This window comes from Melozone crissalis, unplaced genomic scaffold (genome assembly GCF_028551555.1).
Source record: "Melozone crissalis strain CALT ecotype California unplaced genomic scaffold, PUWL_Pcris_2 ptg000005l_1, whole genome shotgun sequence".
NCBI classification, from domain to species: domain Eukaryota; kingdom Metazoa; phylum Chordata; class Aves; order Passeriformes; family Passerellidae; genus Melozone; species Melozone crissalis.
The window spans coordinates 34,137,643-34,152,031 of record NW_026535783.1 but is presented as its reverse complement, the minus strand read 5'-3'; the positions used below and the strand labels follow the sequence as shown (position 1 = coordinate 34,152,031).

Sequence of the window (14,389 nt, the reverse complement as noted above, 5' to 3'; positions counted from 1 at the left end):
TGTTTGCATTGAAAGCAAAAAGAACACTGAAACTACTTCCATAGATTTACACGTGTATCTTTTCAGTCAACACTCGTTTCTGAGAGATTTTCTACTTTTATTTTTGTGCATTTGGTAATGCACAATCTCATTAAATGTTCAGGAACACTAAGGAATTACTATCATTTTGGCTGCAGAATTAGGTGCTCAATCTGCAAAAAATTATGTCATGTTTCTGCATATTTACTCCAGAGAATGTGCATTGTATTTAGAGACCAGGGCACAAGCTTTTTCAGAATTAGGTTTTCTGACTCTGGAAATATTTTTTCTGTTACAAAGAACATTCTTTTCCTGTAGCTTAACACAGCTTATGCACCTATATCTCTGCCTTGAGTGCAAACAACTACAATTGCTTCTAAAAGTAACTAATTTTATTTCAAAATGATAGTTTCTTATCAATTCCCTGCTAAGTTGCAATAGTTGCATGTTCTGAATTTATGCAGGGGCTTTCTTAAAGAAATTTTGTCTTTTACATGCCTTTTTTCTTGTACATCGCTGCCATGAATAACAATATTGTAAATTTATTTTGACTGTGACTACATTTCATGTTAAGTTGTGTACTTCTTTTATAACATATTCTTCATTTACACAACAGTGGATGTATTGGAAAATGTTTTCCCAAAACCTAAATAAATCATATTTATATGCTAAATGTTAAGTACATAAATAATTATAAGCCCTTTATAGCTGGAGCCCACACAAAACTTTAAAAATGTACCAGCATACATGCCGCTATTTATTTTCTTATGTACTTAAGAAAAAATATATTTGCCATGGAAAATGTGTCAATGCATAGCAAATTTGTCACATTAGTGCTCCAAAGTATCTATAAATAACCACACTCACCAATATATTATGTGCACTTCTACATATATTTACTGTTGAAAAAAAAATCAGTATATTGTTGCCAGTTTTAAACTTTTTAATACAAATTCTTTTAAAAAATATTTTCCTCACTTTATTTTAAAAAGTCTTTATTAACAGTGAGGTGAAAATCACACAATGGAATAGAGAATCAAAAAGGGACAGCACAATGTTCCATGACATTTTAGCGCACTTCGGTGCCACCATTTTTTTATCCCCATAGAAATGCAGCAAGTAATGAAAAATGCTGCTTCATTGATTTCAAACATGTATATTTTAGATTAAGGTGACAAACATATGATCACTGTTCCTAGAGATGAAAATGGGCATTTGCATCTTCAGGGAGACGTAACTGATTTATTCTACAAATCTACAGATGTTCATTCAACAAAATCCATATATCTTTTCCCTCTTAGAATCCCTCACAAAATAAAATGCCTTAAAAGAAGTGTTTGAATGAAATAGTGCACCACTCATACAGGCATTTTTATCATCCTCCGCCTTTTTATCTAGTCTATGAAATAAGGATTTTACTAAGCTTTCCTGCTCCTTTTAAAAATTCTGAGGAATAGGGAAAGAAAGTATTCATTTGGAACAAAGTAAAGTAAGGAAAGAGAACTTTCTCCCCATGAAGACACACAATAAAACTTTACAAGGCAATACAACCAAGAGCAAGTGATTGAAAAATTAGGTTTACATTCTTCCAACTTGTCTTGTTGTGGGTAAAATTTAGGCTTTCTTAGGTTTATATGAGCAACTCTCTTATGAGAGTTAAGATAAAAGACAACCTCTCTTTTATTAGTCAATCAAAATATCTGCTTTGGTGTACTATAATAATTGTCTTATAGGTTTTGTCCCCACATTGTTACTACATCCCACAACACTAAAAAATGGAGTTGACTGGGACACACCCCTGCAGGTGACACTTTTGATGTAAGTGGCACTAAGAGGTGGACACCTACATGTCTATGGCAGAAAGGGAAAACCTCCTGAAATGCAGAGGCTTTGGTTGCAGAGAAGTCTGTAAGAGGGCTCCTCTTGAATTTAATGCAATTTAGGCTACAGCCTCAAAAAGGAGTCATAATTTTCACTTCAAAGTAAGTAGATGAGAAGGTTCGGACTAGTAAACTTCATAATTCAAAGTCTTCTTGTCATGGCTCATGTGAGGCTTTCACCTCCACCACTGCCCACCCACAAACAGGATATTTTCATGATATTTTATTAAGACTAGTCCAGTAATTTGGCCTTCCTAAAGGGGACCTCTTACCATGAAGCAAACTGTATGAAATCCATAACATGGATACAGTTCTTGATCCTGGGTCCTCAGCCTGATTAATCTATCAGAGATACAAACAGAATTGCAAAAATGAAAACAAGAAAGCACTACATGTTAATCTGAACAATTTATGACTGCAGAGCATCCAGGCACCCCAAAAAAGGAAATAATTTTTTCCTAAAAATTAAGTAAATCTGTATAGAAGGAAGGAGAAAGGAATGGTAGAATTCTGAAAAAAGAAAGTAAAGACTGATGGAAGAAAATAAGTTTTAAATGAAAACATCTGCTGGATATTTATATTTACAATTACTATCTATGTAAAGAAATTTACATATAAAGGGTTTTGGCATACCATGTCAGTTTTCCATATCTTTATAATGTTGTTGGGCACCTATGATAAACATTTTCTAAACTGCACAATCTAGGGCCTAGCTTTGATTCTTTGAATAAAAAACAATGACTGTTCTCATTGCTTTCAGTGGGAGTAGATATAAATAAATTTGGAAGATATTTAAATTTCCATCTCAAGCCTACAAGGTCATAGAAATCCTGTTTGTTTTCTCAGATCCAAGCTCCAGACACCCAGTCATCTGACTGGGGAAAACCAAAAAATGCTTTGCATGGGTCAGTTACCTAAACATTGTCATCTAATGCCAGTTATAATGCCTTCTACCAAAACACACATACCCTCTGTAGAATCTGACATTCACATCAGGCCACATGGGTATCTCAGATACCCTATGGTGTCTGAAGTGACCTTACAATCTTTTTTTTAGACAACTTAAACCTAGCCTTCATATCTAACAATTTGTTTGTACAATATAAATAGCTTTCACTTACTCTGTCAGCATAGTAAGCACCTTTTTAATTTTGAGTGGTGTAATCAGACCTTTTCTCACAGAGGTATTGCAGGTACTATTAAGAGTGCAGAATGAAAGTGTTCATGTGTTCACTGTGTAATTTCTATAACATTGAAAAAAATTAGACTTGAGGTCTGGAGCAAATGATAGATACAACAGTTTCAGAGAATACAACTCGATTAGTGCACTGAGCATTACTTCTTGACAGAAGCATCATCACTAATTTCCAGGGACAGTAACCCTGACCATCTTTTGGTGTTTTAACTCTTGATAAATTAACTATTGTTATCTTTTACTTGATCTTTCTAAGCAAAGGTCTTGCCTTTTCCTCCCAGTTTTATTCAAAATGCCAAGAATGTGCATGATTCTCTTGGTGCCATCACCTGACCATAAATGAAAATCTACAGCAAAAGAGATTTTAAAATATTTCAACCCACTGTACACTCTTCAGTTCTGCTAAGCCTGACAAAACGAAGGGATAATGAAGATATCAGTCATATCCCAGGGGGAAAAAATACAGTTTGTTCTGGACATCAAATGCCATGGCTCACAAGCAGATGCTGACACCAGCCAACAGCAGCTCAAAAGGCATTCTCAGTTTGAGGAAGTAAGATGGATCACCATAATGCAGCAGAGCAGAATTTCTTTAGTAACACAAAGTATTAGAATCTACCTTTCACCTTGAACAAAAAAATCATCAATCAAATTTTAAAGAAAAGGATAGGAATAAATTCATAACAATTTTCCCATTCAAAAATCATATTCAGTGTGTACATTAAAATTCATTTGTAGAAGGTCACATTAGAACAGTCGGAAACTACCAACAATGAAATTGGTTACAATATCTAATTCACTGTTACATAAAATGCATTTACGGTATAATAGCTAAGGAATGCATGTAATTTAAAGAGGCCCACTACAGCAATCACCGAGACTGAACATATCAAGTATAGGAAGTCTCAAATCCATTGCATTTAGAGTAGTGTGCAAGAACATTTTCTGCCCAGTGAGAGCCCCCTGGCTTAGCAAAAAGTCAGACTGTCACATCATTATATTAGATTATGTCATTAATGACAATCAGAAGAAGTATTCCTTTTGATTTTCATTGGCTGTGTTTTGCATGCTGAGCTCACTTTTCAATGCAGATTCAGCACTGTCTTCGTTTTCAGATCCTTTTGCCTCATTCTTTGAGTATACTCCTTTTTTTTTATAAATGCGTATGGCTATGGCCGTGATGCAAAGCAGGATGAATATGACAACTGCTATCACACCTACAAAAAGAAAAGAGAAAAAAAGTAATGAGAAAGGACAGACAAATAATAACACGTAAGCCAGAGAGCAGGACGAAGAAGGAATGACTACATCACATAATGGAAGGGTTACAGGAAAGCCTGAGAAATGAGAAAACATTGCTGCTTTCAAATCAGAAAGAGCACTCTAGTACAAGTTTCATAGTTATTGTTTTGAAATTTTTCACCCTATTAATAATAATATAAAATCCACAGATCATTATAATTTCTGAAATTATTGAATGGAAAAGCACTAGGGGCCTTATTTTCAATAGGAGGGTTTCTTTTTCTCCTTTACTATCAGGCCCTAGATCTCTGCTGGTTTGGGAACTCAAGCCACCGCAGACAAGGAACAGTAAGGTGAGATACTTCTCACAGAGACAGGTAGGACCTTACAGGCGGCCAGCCCATCTCCTCTCTTCCTCATTCATCCTGTCATAATGGTCTTAGGACTTTAGCTTCATGAATCAGAAGATGGGCAGGAGAGGAATTTGAGGAGATGTGAAACAGAAGGGAAATGGATCGTGTTTGTCAGTGGCAGAAAACAGAACTAGGCTGTTGAGATGGACAGAACACTAAGCAGACTGGGAAACAGCTGTAATGCAGTGCCTCAGTGCCTCAGTAGACAAAGGGACAGTCTGTTGCACAACTTGGTCACCACTGCAAGAAAAATAAAAATACCGAGTCTCTTAGCACTGTAGATGAAAACAGAGCATCCAAAATTTGGTACATGCCTATTTTCTTGATCTCTACTATGAGCAGCACTGTAGGAATATAAAGGTTTTAATACAGTAAATCCTTCTCTGAGATGGACTTTGCAAGCTAAGTAAACCTTGGTTTTATTTAAATTAACTAGAATAGTCATTCTTTTATTTCAATGACAGTAGATGCTCTGTTTAAGGACTTTTCTATAAACTTGTTTTGTCTGAAGTAGTTGAACTGATACTTTTCTTAGTTGTATTCATTTAGGGTGTTTAAATTTTGCTTAACGTTGCACAGATTGCTTTGTTTTGACTTTTAAACAAACATAGGCAGTAGAAAAATTGTGAGTGCTAAATTCTCATAATAACAAAAAAAATTGTGCTGTTATTACTATCTTAAAAGGATTGTACCTACTACAGCTTGAAGTTTAAAGAAATGCTTTGTTGTTAGCACACTTAAAAACCCCCACCCACACTAAGTTATCTAGTACATAGTGATCTTTATGTACAGATACTTATGTAAAAAATATTAATCTTTTGAAACAGTAAATCAAGTTTTGACAAAGCTAGACATGTAAAAAACTCACTTTTGTAAAAAAAGTACTTTTAAATTCTTACCTTCCTTCTCATCTGGTCTGTACAAAATCACCAAAGTATCACTTTACAAGCAGAGAAGTTTCTAGGCTTAATAATCTCATTTTAGTATCTTGGGTACTACTCTCTTAAAGATCACTGGTCATGCAGTGTGCTTTTGCATGCAGTGACCATAGCAGGTATCACTGTATAAATGGAAGACAAAAGTGACTAGAGGTTCTTATCCTAACTCAACCATTCATAGACCTAAACAATTTTAACTTAAATGAAAAGCCTGGACAGTTTTGTTCTACTAAATTCCATTATTTCCTTTGTCTAAGAGGCTTTAAAAAATCTTAGAAAGTAAATATTTTCAGAATTTAAAAGACAGAGGGGGTGACTTTTTTTATCTCACTGCCCTGTGAAAGTATCTATGCAATTTGTAACAGAATTATATTGTCAAAATATCATCTTCAAGTTTTATTTCCTCAGCTCCTCCCAAAAGAATAAATACTCCTAGAAATTCTCACAGAGAATGATTGTCACAGGAGAAGACACTATGCCTTGAAAGAAAATTTGAACTGACAGAGACATATACATATTTCAATGCTGGTAAAATGAGTTGGGTTTCTGATGAGGGTCCCCAACCACAAACTGCCCCTATTGAGGCTCATTTGAGTACTTCTCATTTTTGCTAAAGAGACAGAGCTGGTAGATTTCATGTGGGTATCCATATGAGCTGGATCCTTCATAAAGGATTCATATGAGATGGACAATCATCCAGAAAGGGATAGTGATGGAACCTGTACACCAGGTTCCTGTATCAGTCCTGTACTTTAAGCACACACATCTATTGTAAGCTTTATGCTCTGATCTGACAGGCATAAACAAAAAAGGGACTATCACCATATTCACTTTGGAAGTAACTGAATTCTACATGGTTCTTCCTCTATTCTTCTGATTAAAAAAAAAAAAAGTACTTTGAAAAAAAAATTTATGAATGGTCATTTGTAGTTCTATTTTAGCCTTATAAAAATGTCCAAAAGAAATTGGAAGAAAATGAAGAAGAGATTGTATTTCAAACCAATGGTAATTATTTTTGTTGTTATTATTTTAACATGCATTTTAAGCTGCATGTTAAACATGCAGCTTAAAATGCATGTTAAAATAATAACAGAAGTGAGTCTTTCCAAGAGAACATTGCCTTCCAAACAGGAAACCAGGATGAAATTTCCTCAGACTGTCAGAGGATTGATTCAAGCAGTGACACCTCATATTCTTAAGAAAAAGTCTTTCTTGTTCAGATTTATTAAAGAAGATTTTAAACATGACTTTTTAACATAAGGTAATTTTTTGGCAAAGTCAAGAAGAAATGATGGTTCTTTCATAAATATAGGTTTTTTTCACAAGAAATCCAAGCATTTTTTTAAGTCATAGACAACACTATTATGCAGGTTGAAATTCTCTCCTTACTACCCTGTTTTTCATCAGAATGTTTCAATATATAGCAACACAGCATAAATTTATGTAATAAGTAGAGCGTGATCAATTGCATTTGAAAACAATGCTTGACTTCTGTCTACCAAATGTAGTAAAATGAAGAGCTTTTACTTGTTTCTGTATGCACACAAAACTAAGCTGACTTCAATTCATCACTGACAGATTCACAATTAGAAAGAAAAGTTTCCTGTGGATTTGTTACCGTCCCTATTACCTCCAATAATTGCAGAGTCACTTCTGATTGCATTAGCTAAGGGCTTTCCCTCATCTATTGGTCCAGAGTGATCTGCAGCAGAAAAAAAAAAAAAAAAGAAAAAAAGAAAATGACAGACAAATAGAAGACTTTTTAAAGGAAATTCTCACAGTCACAGTTCATTTACAATACGGTACAGTGGCAGTAGTATGGGTCAGTAAGCAAGCATAGAACATCAACGTGGATGACACTTTGCAGAGATAAAAAGAAAAATGTAAACATTCAGATGAAAAGAGAAAGGCTAGAGAAAAGGAAGTAAGTACATTTAAAAGAGAATTATTTACAAACTACTCCTGGGATGTTAACCCACATGGAAAATAAAAAGTCAGTTATGATTCAGGTCATGAGTATTCTATTTGGATTTTGCTTCAGAGATCAGAACAAGTGATAACCATATGCTACCTGCAAATGAATGGGTTGTTTCACTTGATGTTGAGTCAGCTCCAGTTAAAGTACCACAGTTGGATTCAGTGAAACGCCCTTTTACAATGACAGGGGCTGAGCTGCTGTGGTGCAGTGCAGCCTTCAAAGGAGCAATGTGGTTGAACTGCACTGAAGATAGACAGCCAACAAACCCCTGAGAGTTTGCCTTCATAGTGTCCTCATCTACATCACTGTTTTCTGTTAATCAAAAGGAACAGAACACAATTAATCATAGTGCAAATGTACAAAATAAAGTGTCAGAAGAATAAATGAATAATTAACCTGTGTTCCTCTGAGTATATCTGAATTGCAGCAACATATGCAGATTCACTGAATCTCTTTCTTGTCTGACTTTAATGAAAAGACAGTCAGATACATTCACACCTCTCCCCTTCTTTTGGACAGATGACAGTTGCTAATTTGCTGAGGGAAATGCTTTTAAATTCTTAGAGCAAGTTCCAAAGCAAAAAGTTTCTATAGTAAATAAAGTATTTAAATTAAAATGCAACTATTTTTCATTCTGCAAAAATATAAGACTGAAGAATGAATTCCAGAAAAATGCATTTTATTGGATTTTTTCTCATAAATAAATATTTTTGGAACCTATTCATTCTATAGACTCATATATCTACTCCATTTCAGCACCATTAAGTCTGTCAAAGCACAAACTGTGAAGATCTCAGATCGTCCCATCCTGGAAATCCATCAAGATATTTTCTGTGAAATTTTAAAAAATTAATAGTATTCCAATTTACTATGCATTTTAAAACGTGGTACCGTAAATGATATCACAAAGGGGAGGAAAAAAAAAAGAAAGAAGATACCTCCCCACTTTTTCTCTTGAGTTACCTTTCCAAACACTTGTGAAAAGTACTTTGACATTAGAACTCTCAGTTAATTCACCTGTAATGCTCACTAAAGCACCACTTTTGATACAGAAAACAAACAGTTTATTTACCCTGACAGTTCTAATTTAAGCAAAAACTCTGGAAGTACTAGTTATAAAAGGAGAACTCATAAGGGATGTAAATTTGCAAATAAAAAAGGAATTTCATCTCAATTTTCACTTCCAACATGTCATGGAACCCACAAATGAACTTGTGACCTTTACAATAACCACCATAATAACTTTAAGTTTTACAGTGCACTGCTCAATAAAATTTAGGTTAATAGCGGAAAATGGGACAGTGTGTTCAGGTAGAATGTTGCAAAAAAGCGGAGTAGCATTTTCTTCAACTAATCTCTGCTTATTGCAGTGATGATGGACTATGAGATAGAAGGGTGTCAGACAAAAGTCTGCTCACCTACACTGATGGATTACATAAGATGTTTAACTGTCTCTGCTTTCTTTGCAGCTGTTTTCAATATCTGCCTCTATACACTGAAGGATCTGCTAGGATGGGATATTTTAAGAAGAAGATTAACAATGAAGTGGCAAGAAAGCTTTTCACAAACCCTCTGTGATAAAAATATATACCTCTAAATATGCGTCAGATTGAAAACCTCAAGAGGAGAGTGGTTTCTATTATTTTTTAGTTCCTATACAAATCCTTTACTAAACTACATATAATAGGAAAGGAAATAAATGAATCCTTTGATTTCACTTGACTTCTTAACTAGAAAATATTGCTAGATAAAGTAAGGTTTTATAAAGGATGGGGCAATTTCCTCCTAAAGTAAAATTTAAGTGACTGAAAGTGGCACTCACAAACACTCACAGGTTGTTTACTGTATGTTACAGTAAACTGAAGTTATGCACCCTTAAATGTTGGGGGTTAGGTTTATTTCCTTTTGCTACTTTTTACTTTATAGTAAATGTACCTAACCCCCAACACTTCAAAGAGTTGAAGTGGTCAAGCAGAAAGTCAGCAGTCATACAGCTCCTATCAGAATATTTTAAGAAAAAAACTGTGATGTCTTCTAATAGCTTTATGTCTTATATTACATCACCCAAAACTGCACACATTGAGGTGAGGCCATCCCAGTGCAATCCCCTCCCTTGCCCAGCTGTGATGCTGTGCCTGATGCACCCCAGGGCAGGGCTGGCCCTCCTGGCCGCCATGGCACTGCTGGCTCATGTTCAACTTGTCGTTGACCAGGACACCCAGGTCCCTTTCTGCAGTGCTGCTTTCCAGCATCTCATTTCCCGTTATGTCCTTACATACAGCTACAGACTCTGGAACCTGTCTTCATTAAACTGCATACAGTTGGCAACTGCCCAGCCCTCTAATTTGTTTCTGTCTCTCTGCAGGGCCTCTCTGCCTTCAAGGGAGTCAGTAGTTCCTTTTAATTTAGTATCATTGTCAAACTTACTGTACCTTCAAGTCCTGCATCCAAGTCATTTCTGGAGATGTTGAAGAGCAGAGGGCTGAGCTTGGACCCTGGTGGAACCCCACCAGTGACGGGTGATGTCACCCTATTCACTGTAACCCTTTGTGCTTGACCTGTTAGCTAGCAGCTCACCTAACACATGATGTGTTTATCCAACTGTGGGCTGGACATTTTGTCCAGAAGGATCCTGTGAGAGACAGCTTCAAAAGATTTATTGAAAAGGATTATGTCAACTGGCTTCCCTTGATTAACGAAGAATGTTTATGTTGTCATAAATAGAAATTTGGTTTGATAAGCAAGACTTTCCTCTCATGGACCTGTACTGGCTATGACTAATGACTACATTGTCCTTCAGCTGTTTTTCAATGCCTTCTATAATAATCTTCTCCATAATTATAGCAGGCACTGAAGTGAGACTGACGGGCCTGTAGCTCCCTGGGTAGTCTTATATACCCTTACTGAAACTTGGGACAACATCAGTGAGCTTCCCATCAACTGGGACTTGAACAGATTCCATAATTCAAAAACCACGGAGAGAGGCCTGGCAGTGACATCAGCCAGCTTTTTCAGTATTACTGTTTGAATCCCCTCAGGTCCCATAGACTCATAGGGATCCAGCTAGAGCAGGAGATTCTGCACAAGTTTTGTTTGAACAAAAAAACTGTCATGTTCAAATGCAGAAGAGCTTAGAAAAATAGTTCTCCCACTGAAGATAATTCTTTTTTTTTGAAAAAAGTTTCCTTGTGTGGTTTCCCTGAACAACATTTTCATGTACAAGAAATACGTGATCTCATATTTTGTTAACTCCTTCCTTATGTTTAGATCTCTTCACTGCAATAAACATTCATTACTTTTTTCTTCTGCCTTCGTGAAGTCTTCTTCAGTCTCTAGATAGGACTTCACAGGAATCAGAACCTAAAGCAATCAGATTTCTAAGAGAAATAGTAACTCCTTTGAAATGGGGCGAAACATGTTTTCTTCAGTACAGATTCTGAGACAAATTGGGCTGACTGCCCCCCAGGTCATTATAACTCTGTGCTTTGAACTGCTGTGTCATTGCAAAGCCATCATATAACTGAAGAAAATCCCACCTCTGAATTTTTGTAACTGTACGGCCCTTCAGAAGAGACAATATTGGTCCTGGTCAAAAGGCCAATAGACTATTTATCTAAAAGTGTACGTTTCCATAGATTTAATCAAATGCATTTTTATGCAAACAGATAAAAGTTTTGATATGATATTTTATAACAAAGATAGAAGAGGCTTTCATTCTGTACTGGTCACTGTGGTATTAACCTGATGTGAGTGTGACTATGCTAAACTACCACACTTCAAATATTATACATTCCTGATTCAGTTTTATCATAATATTGTAAAGTTTGGAAATATTTGTAACATTTTCCTGTAATAGTTTATATTTCAGCTAATATTCCTTTAAAGTTATGCATAAGTGGTCATTCTCTTTTTCATTTTCTGTGCATATTTACACACAAGTTCTCTTTTGGAGTGTAAGATTTATATATAAAATCTACATTTCTAAAGTATATATTTCTGTTTGTGTTAGAGGTGCTTAGTTTTACAGTAAGAAAACAAATTAGCTACACTGAGATTCTCCTAAAGATACTAAATAATAATTAAGAATTTTTTTATGGCCTATAAACATGGCTTTCCGAATTTCTTTAATACATTTTAAGCTATTTAGCATTTGGTAATTGTTCTCATAAAAATAACTATCCCTGTATGAATTTTATGATATATTTAAAATTATGATTCTACCTTTTCTAGACAACACTCTCATAATTGAGAACAACCACCTATTTGACAGATAAAGAATTAACTGGATCTCCTTATCCAAACATTTGCATGCAACAGCTCAATGTCTGAACAGGGATTGGTGACAGGTGGTGCTCCTCTGGGTCAACAATATTTCTGTTCAACATCTTCTCTAAAGACACCAAGAGCAGGATTGAGTGCATCTGAAGGAACTCTGTGGATGACACTAAACTGAACTGTTCAGTTGACACATCTGAGAGATGGAATGCCACCCAAAGGGACACTGACAGGTTTGAGGACTGGGACCAAGGGAATCTCATCAAATTCAACAATGGCAAATGCAAAGTTATGCACTTGCATCTGTGCAACCTCCAATGTCAATACAGACTGGGGTGGACATGCAGTGCTTTCCTGGACAATCAGTTCCAGCATCTCTCACCCACACAACATAGAATTTCTTCCTTATTTCCAGGTTAAATCTACAGCTGTTCAGTTTAAAGCCATTCCTTTCTGTCCTATTACTACATGCACATGTAAAATGTCACTCCAGCTTTCTTGTAGCCTCCTTTAGGTACTGTAAGTCTGCTATAAAATCACCTTGGAGACTTCTCCAGGCTTGAACATCCCCAACTCTCTCAGTCTTTAGAGAGCTGCTCCAGTACTTTGATTATCTTCACAGTCCCTCTCTAGATTTGCTCTAACAAGTCCATGTCTTTCCTGTCTGGGACCCCAGAGCTGGACGCAGGGTTCCAGGTGGGGTCTCAGCAGAGCAGATGAGAGGCACAGAGTCACTTCCCTTGCCCTGCTGACCACAGTGCTTTGGATGAAGCCTGGAGTCATAGAATGGCCTGGACTGGAAGGGACCTTAAAGATCACTTCATTGCAGCCCCCTATAATAGGCAGGAGCACCTTCCACTAGACCAGGTTTCTCAGAGCTGCATCCAACCTGGCCCTGAACAGTCCCAGAATACCAATGGCTTTTGGGCTGCAAGTGCACATTTCTGGCCCATGCTGTGCTTCTTGTCCACCAACAATCCCAAGTCCTTCTCCTCAAGGCTGCTCTCAATCCGTTCACCCCCCTCATGGGAGGCTTTGAATGACCTGGTCTGGATGAAGCTGTTCCAGCACACAGCAGGAGTGTTGGAACTAGATGACCTTTTACGTCCTTTTCAACCCAAAACTTTCTGTGATTACATGAAATCACTTTAGAGAAAAGAGAAATACCCTTTAAATTTGCACCAACACCAAATCTTCCTCTATCATTGCCAAAGTGAAAGGTATGAAAATAACAAGATCTTGAGAATTTCAGTCCAGGCAATTGCTATTTTCTTTTAAGAAATGGTGATTGTAGATTGGTAAACTTCATTTTGATGATTACTTAAGAGAAACAGACGTATTTTGAAGAATCATCACTAGACAAAGAATCTCCAACAAAGATTTGACTTACATTACCATATTCTTCACTGTTTACATCAAAATCTAATCACAGGAAGTTTTCCAAGTACAATACGTGATTAATAGTATTATATCATCTTTGTGTACGACTTCAATTTGATTTGTTTTTTATCCAGAATAGAAAACAAAGCGGTGTTTCTTAATGCTTGATTGCAAAATGAGAGAGAAGTGTACAATTATTTTTAATGGAACCCACTTGATCATTTTTTCAGGAAGCACTTATTTGTGATTATATCTGTATTTCCACAAGACTGAAGTCTCTACCTTGATTGTGACTCAGTGTCTAAGTAAATCCACAACAACAAATGCCTTTCAGTGACATTTGTGTTGGTTTTTTTAACACCTCATGATGACATTTGATCCATATTTTAGAAAACCTTGTAGTTTTAGAAAATGCTGTGGTGTTCCACTTACCTAAAATCTTCCCAAGTGTGAGAGACTTGATTGCATTGAATTCTGTGCCTGAAGACAGAATAAACTTCATTCTTTCATTCTGGTTAACCTACAGAATGATAGAATGAGGAACAAAGTAGAATAATGGAAGAAATAGTAGTCAATATTTTCAAAAAAGCAAGTAAGATCAAGGCTAAAAATAAGAAGACCTGAGGGAAGCATTTGTTATTTATAGCATAAAAACTCATCAGGAAATAGATTATTAGCTTCCTTAGATCACTGATTATAACTGATATTCTTAAGCATCCCACTTAATAAACCTTTATTTATCTTAGCTATTTGCCTGATTCTTTCTTTTTCACCTCTAGGATGAATAAAAAATAGCAAACCTTTAAGAATATGAAAAACTCTTTTTTCATTTTAAAAAGGCACTCAGTATTTAATTTCATAAACATCAAATATTATATTGTAAATACTCTGCCTCTCAGGGTACCTCTAGAACAACTTCAAGCCAAGTACCATTACTCAAGTTCTAGACTCAAAATACTAAATTATAACATGCAGGTATTTTGAATTTAAAATTATATTAAAAAAAGACTTTTTGCCTGTTAATATCAACCATTAGCAAAATAAATGTTACTATTTTATCATGAAATTTC

At 35.8% G+C, this 14,389-nt stretch overlaps 1 protein-coding gene across 1 annotated transcript in view; it reads right to left on the bottom strand.

Annotated features, from left to right (window-relative positions):
• Nucleotides 1-803: 803 nt before the first annotated feature.
• Nucleotides 804-14,389, bottom strand: part of CNTNAP4 (contactin associated protein family member 4) — a 201,252-nt gene continuing 187,666 nt past the window's right edge. The window contains exons 21-24 of the mRNA XM_054284187.1: nucleotides 13,752-13,839; nucleotides 7,758-7,976; nucleotides 7,317-7,388; nucleotides 804-4,310 (exon numbers count right to left, since the gene is read on the bottom strand). Coding sequence (XP_054140162.1) covers nucleotides 4,117-4,310; nucleotides 7,317-7,388; nucleotides 7,758-7,976; nucleotides 13,752-13,839 — 573 coding nt within the window. The 3' untranslated portion in view covers nucleotides 804-4,116. The remainder of the gene's footprint in view (nucleotides 4,311-7,316; nucleotides 7,389-7,757; nucleotides 7,977-13,751; nucleotides 13,840-14,389) is intronic.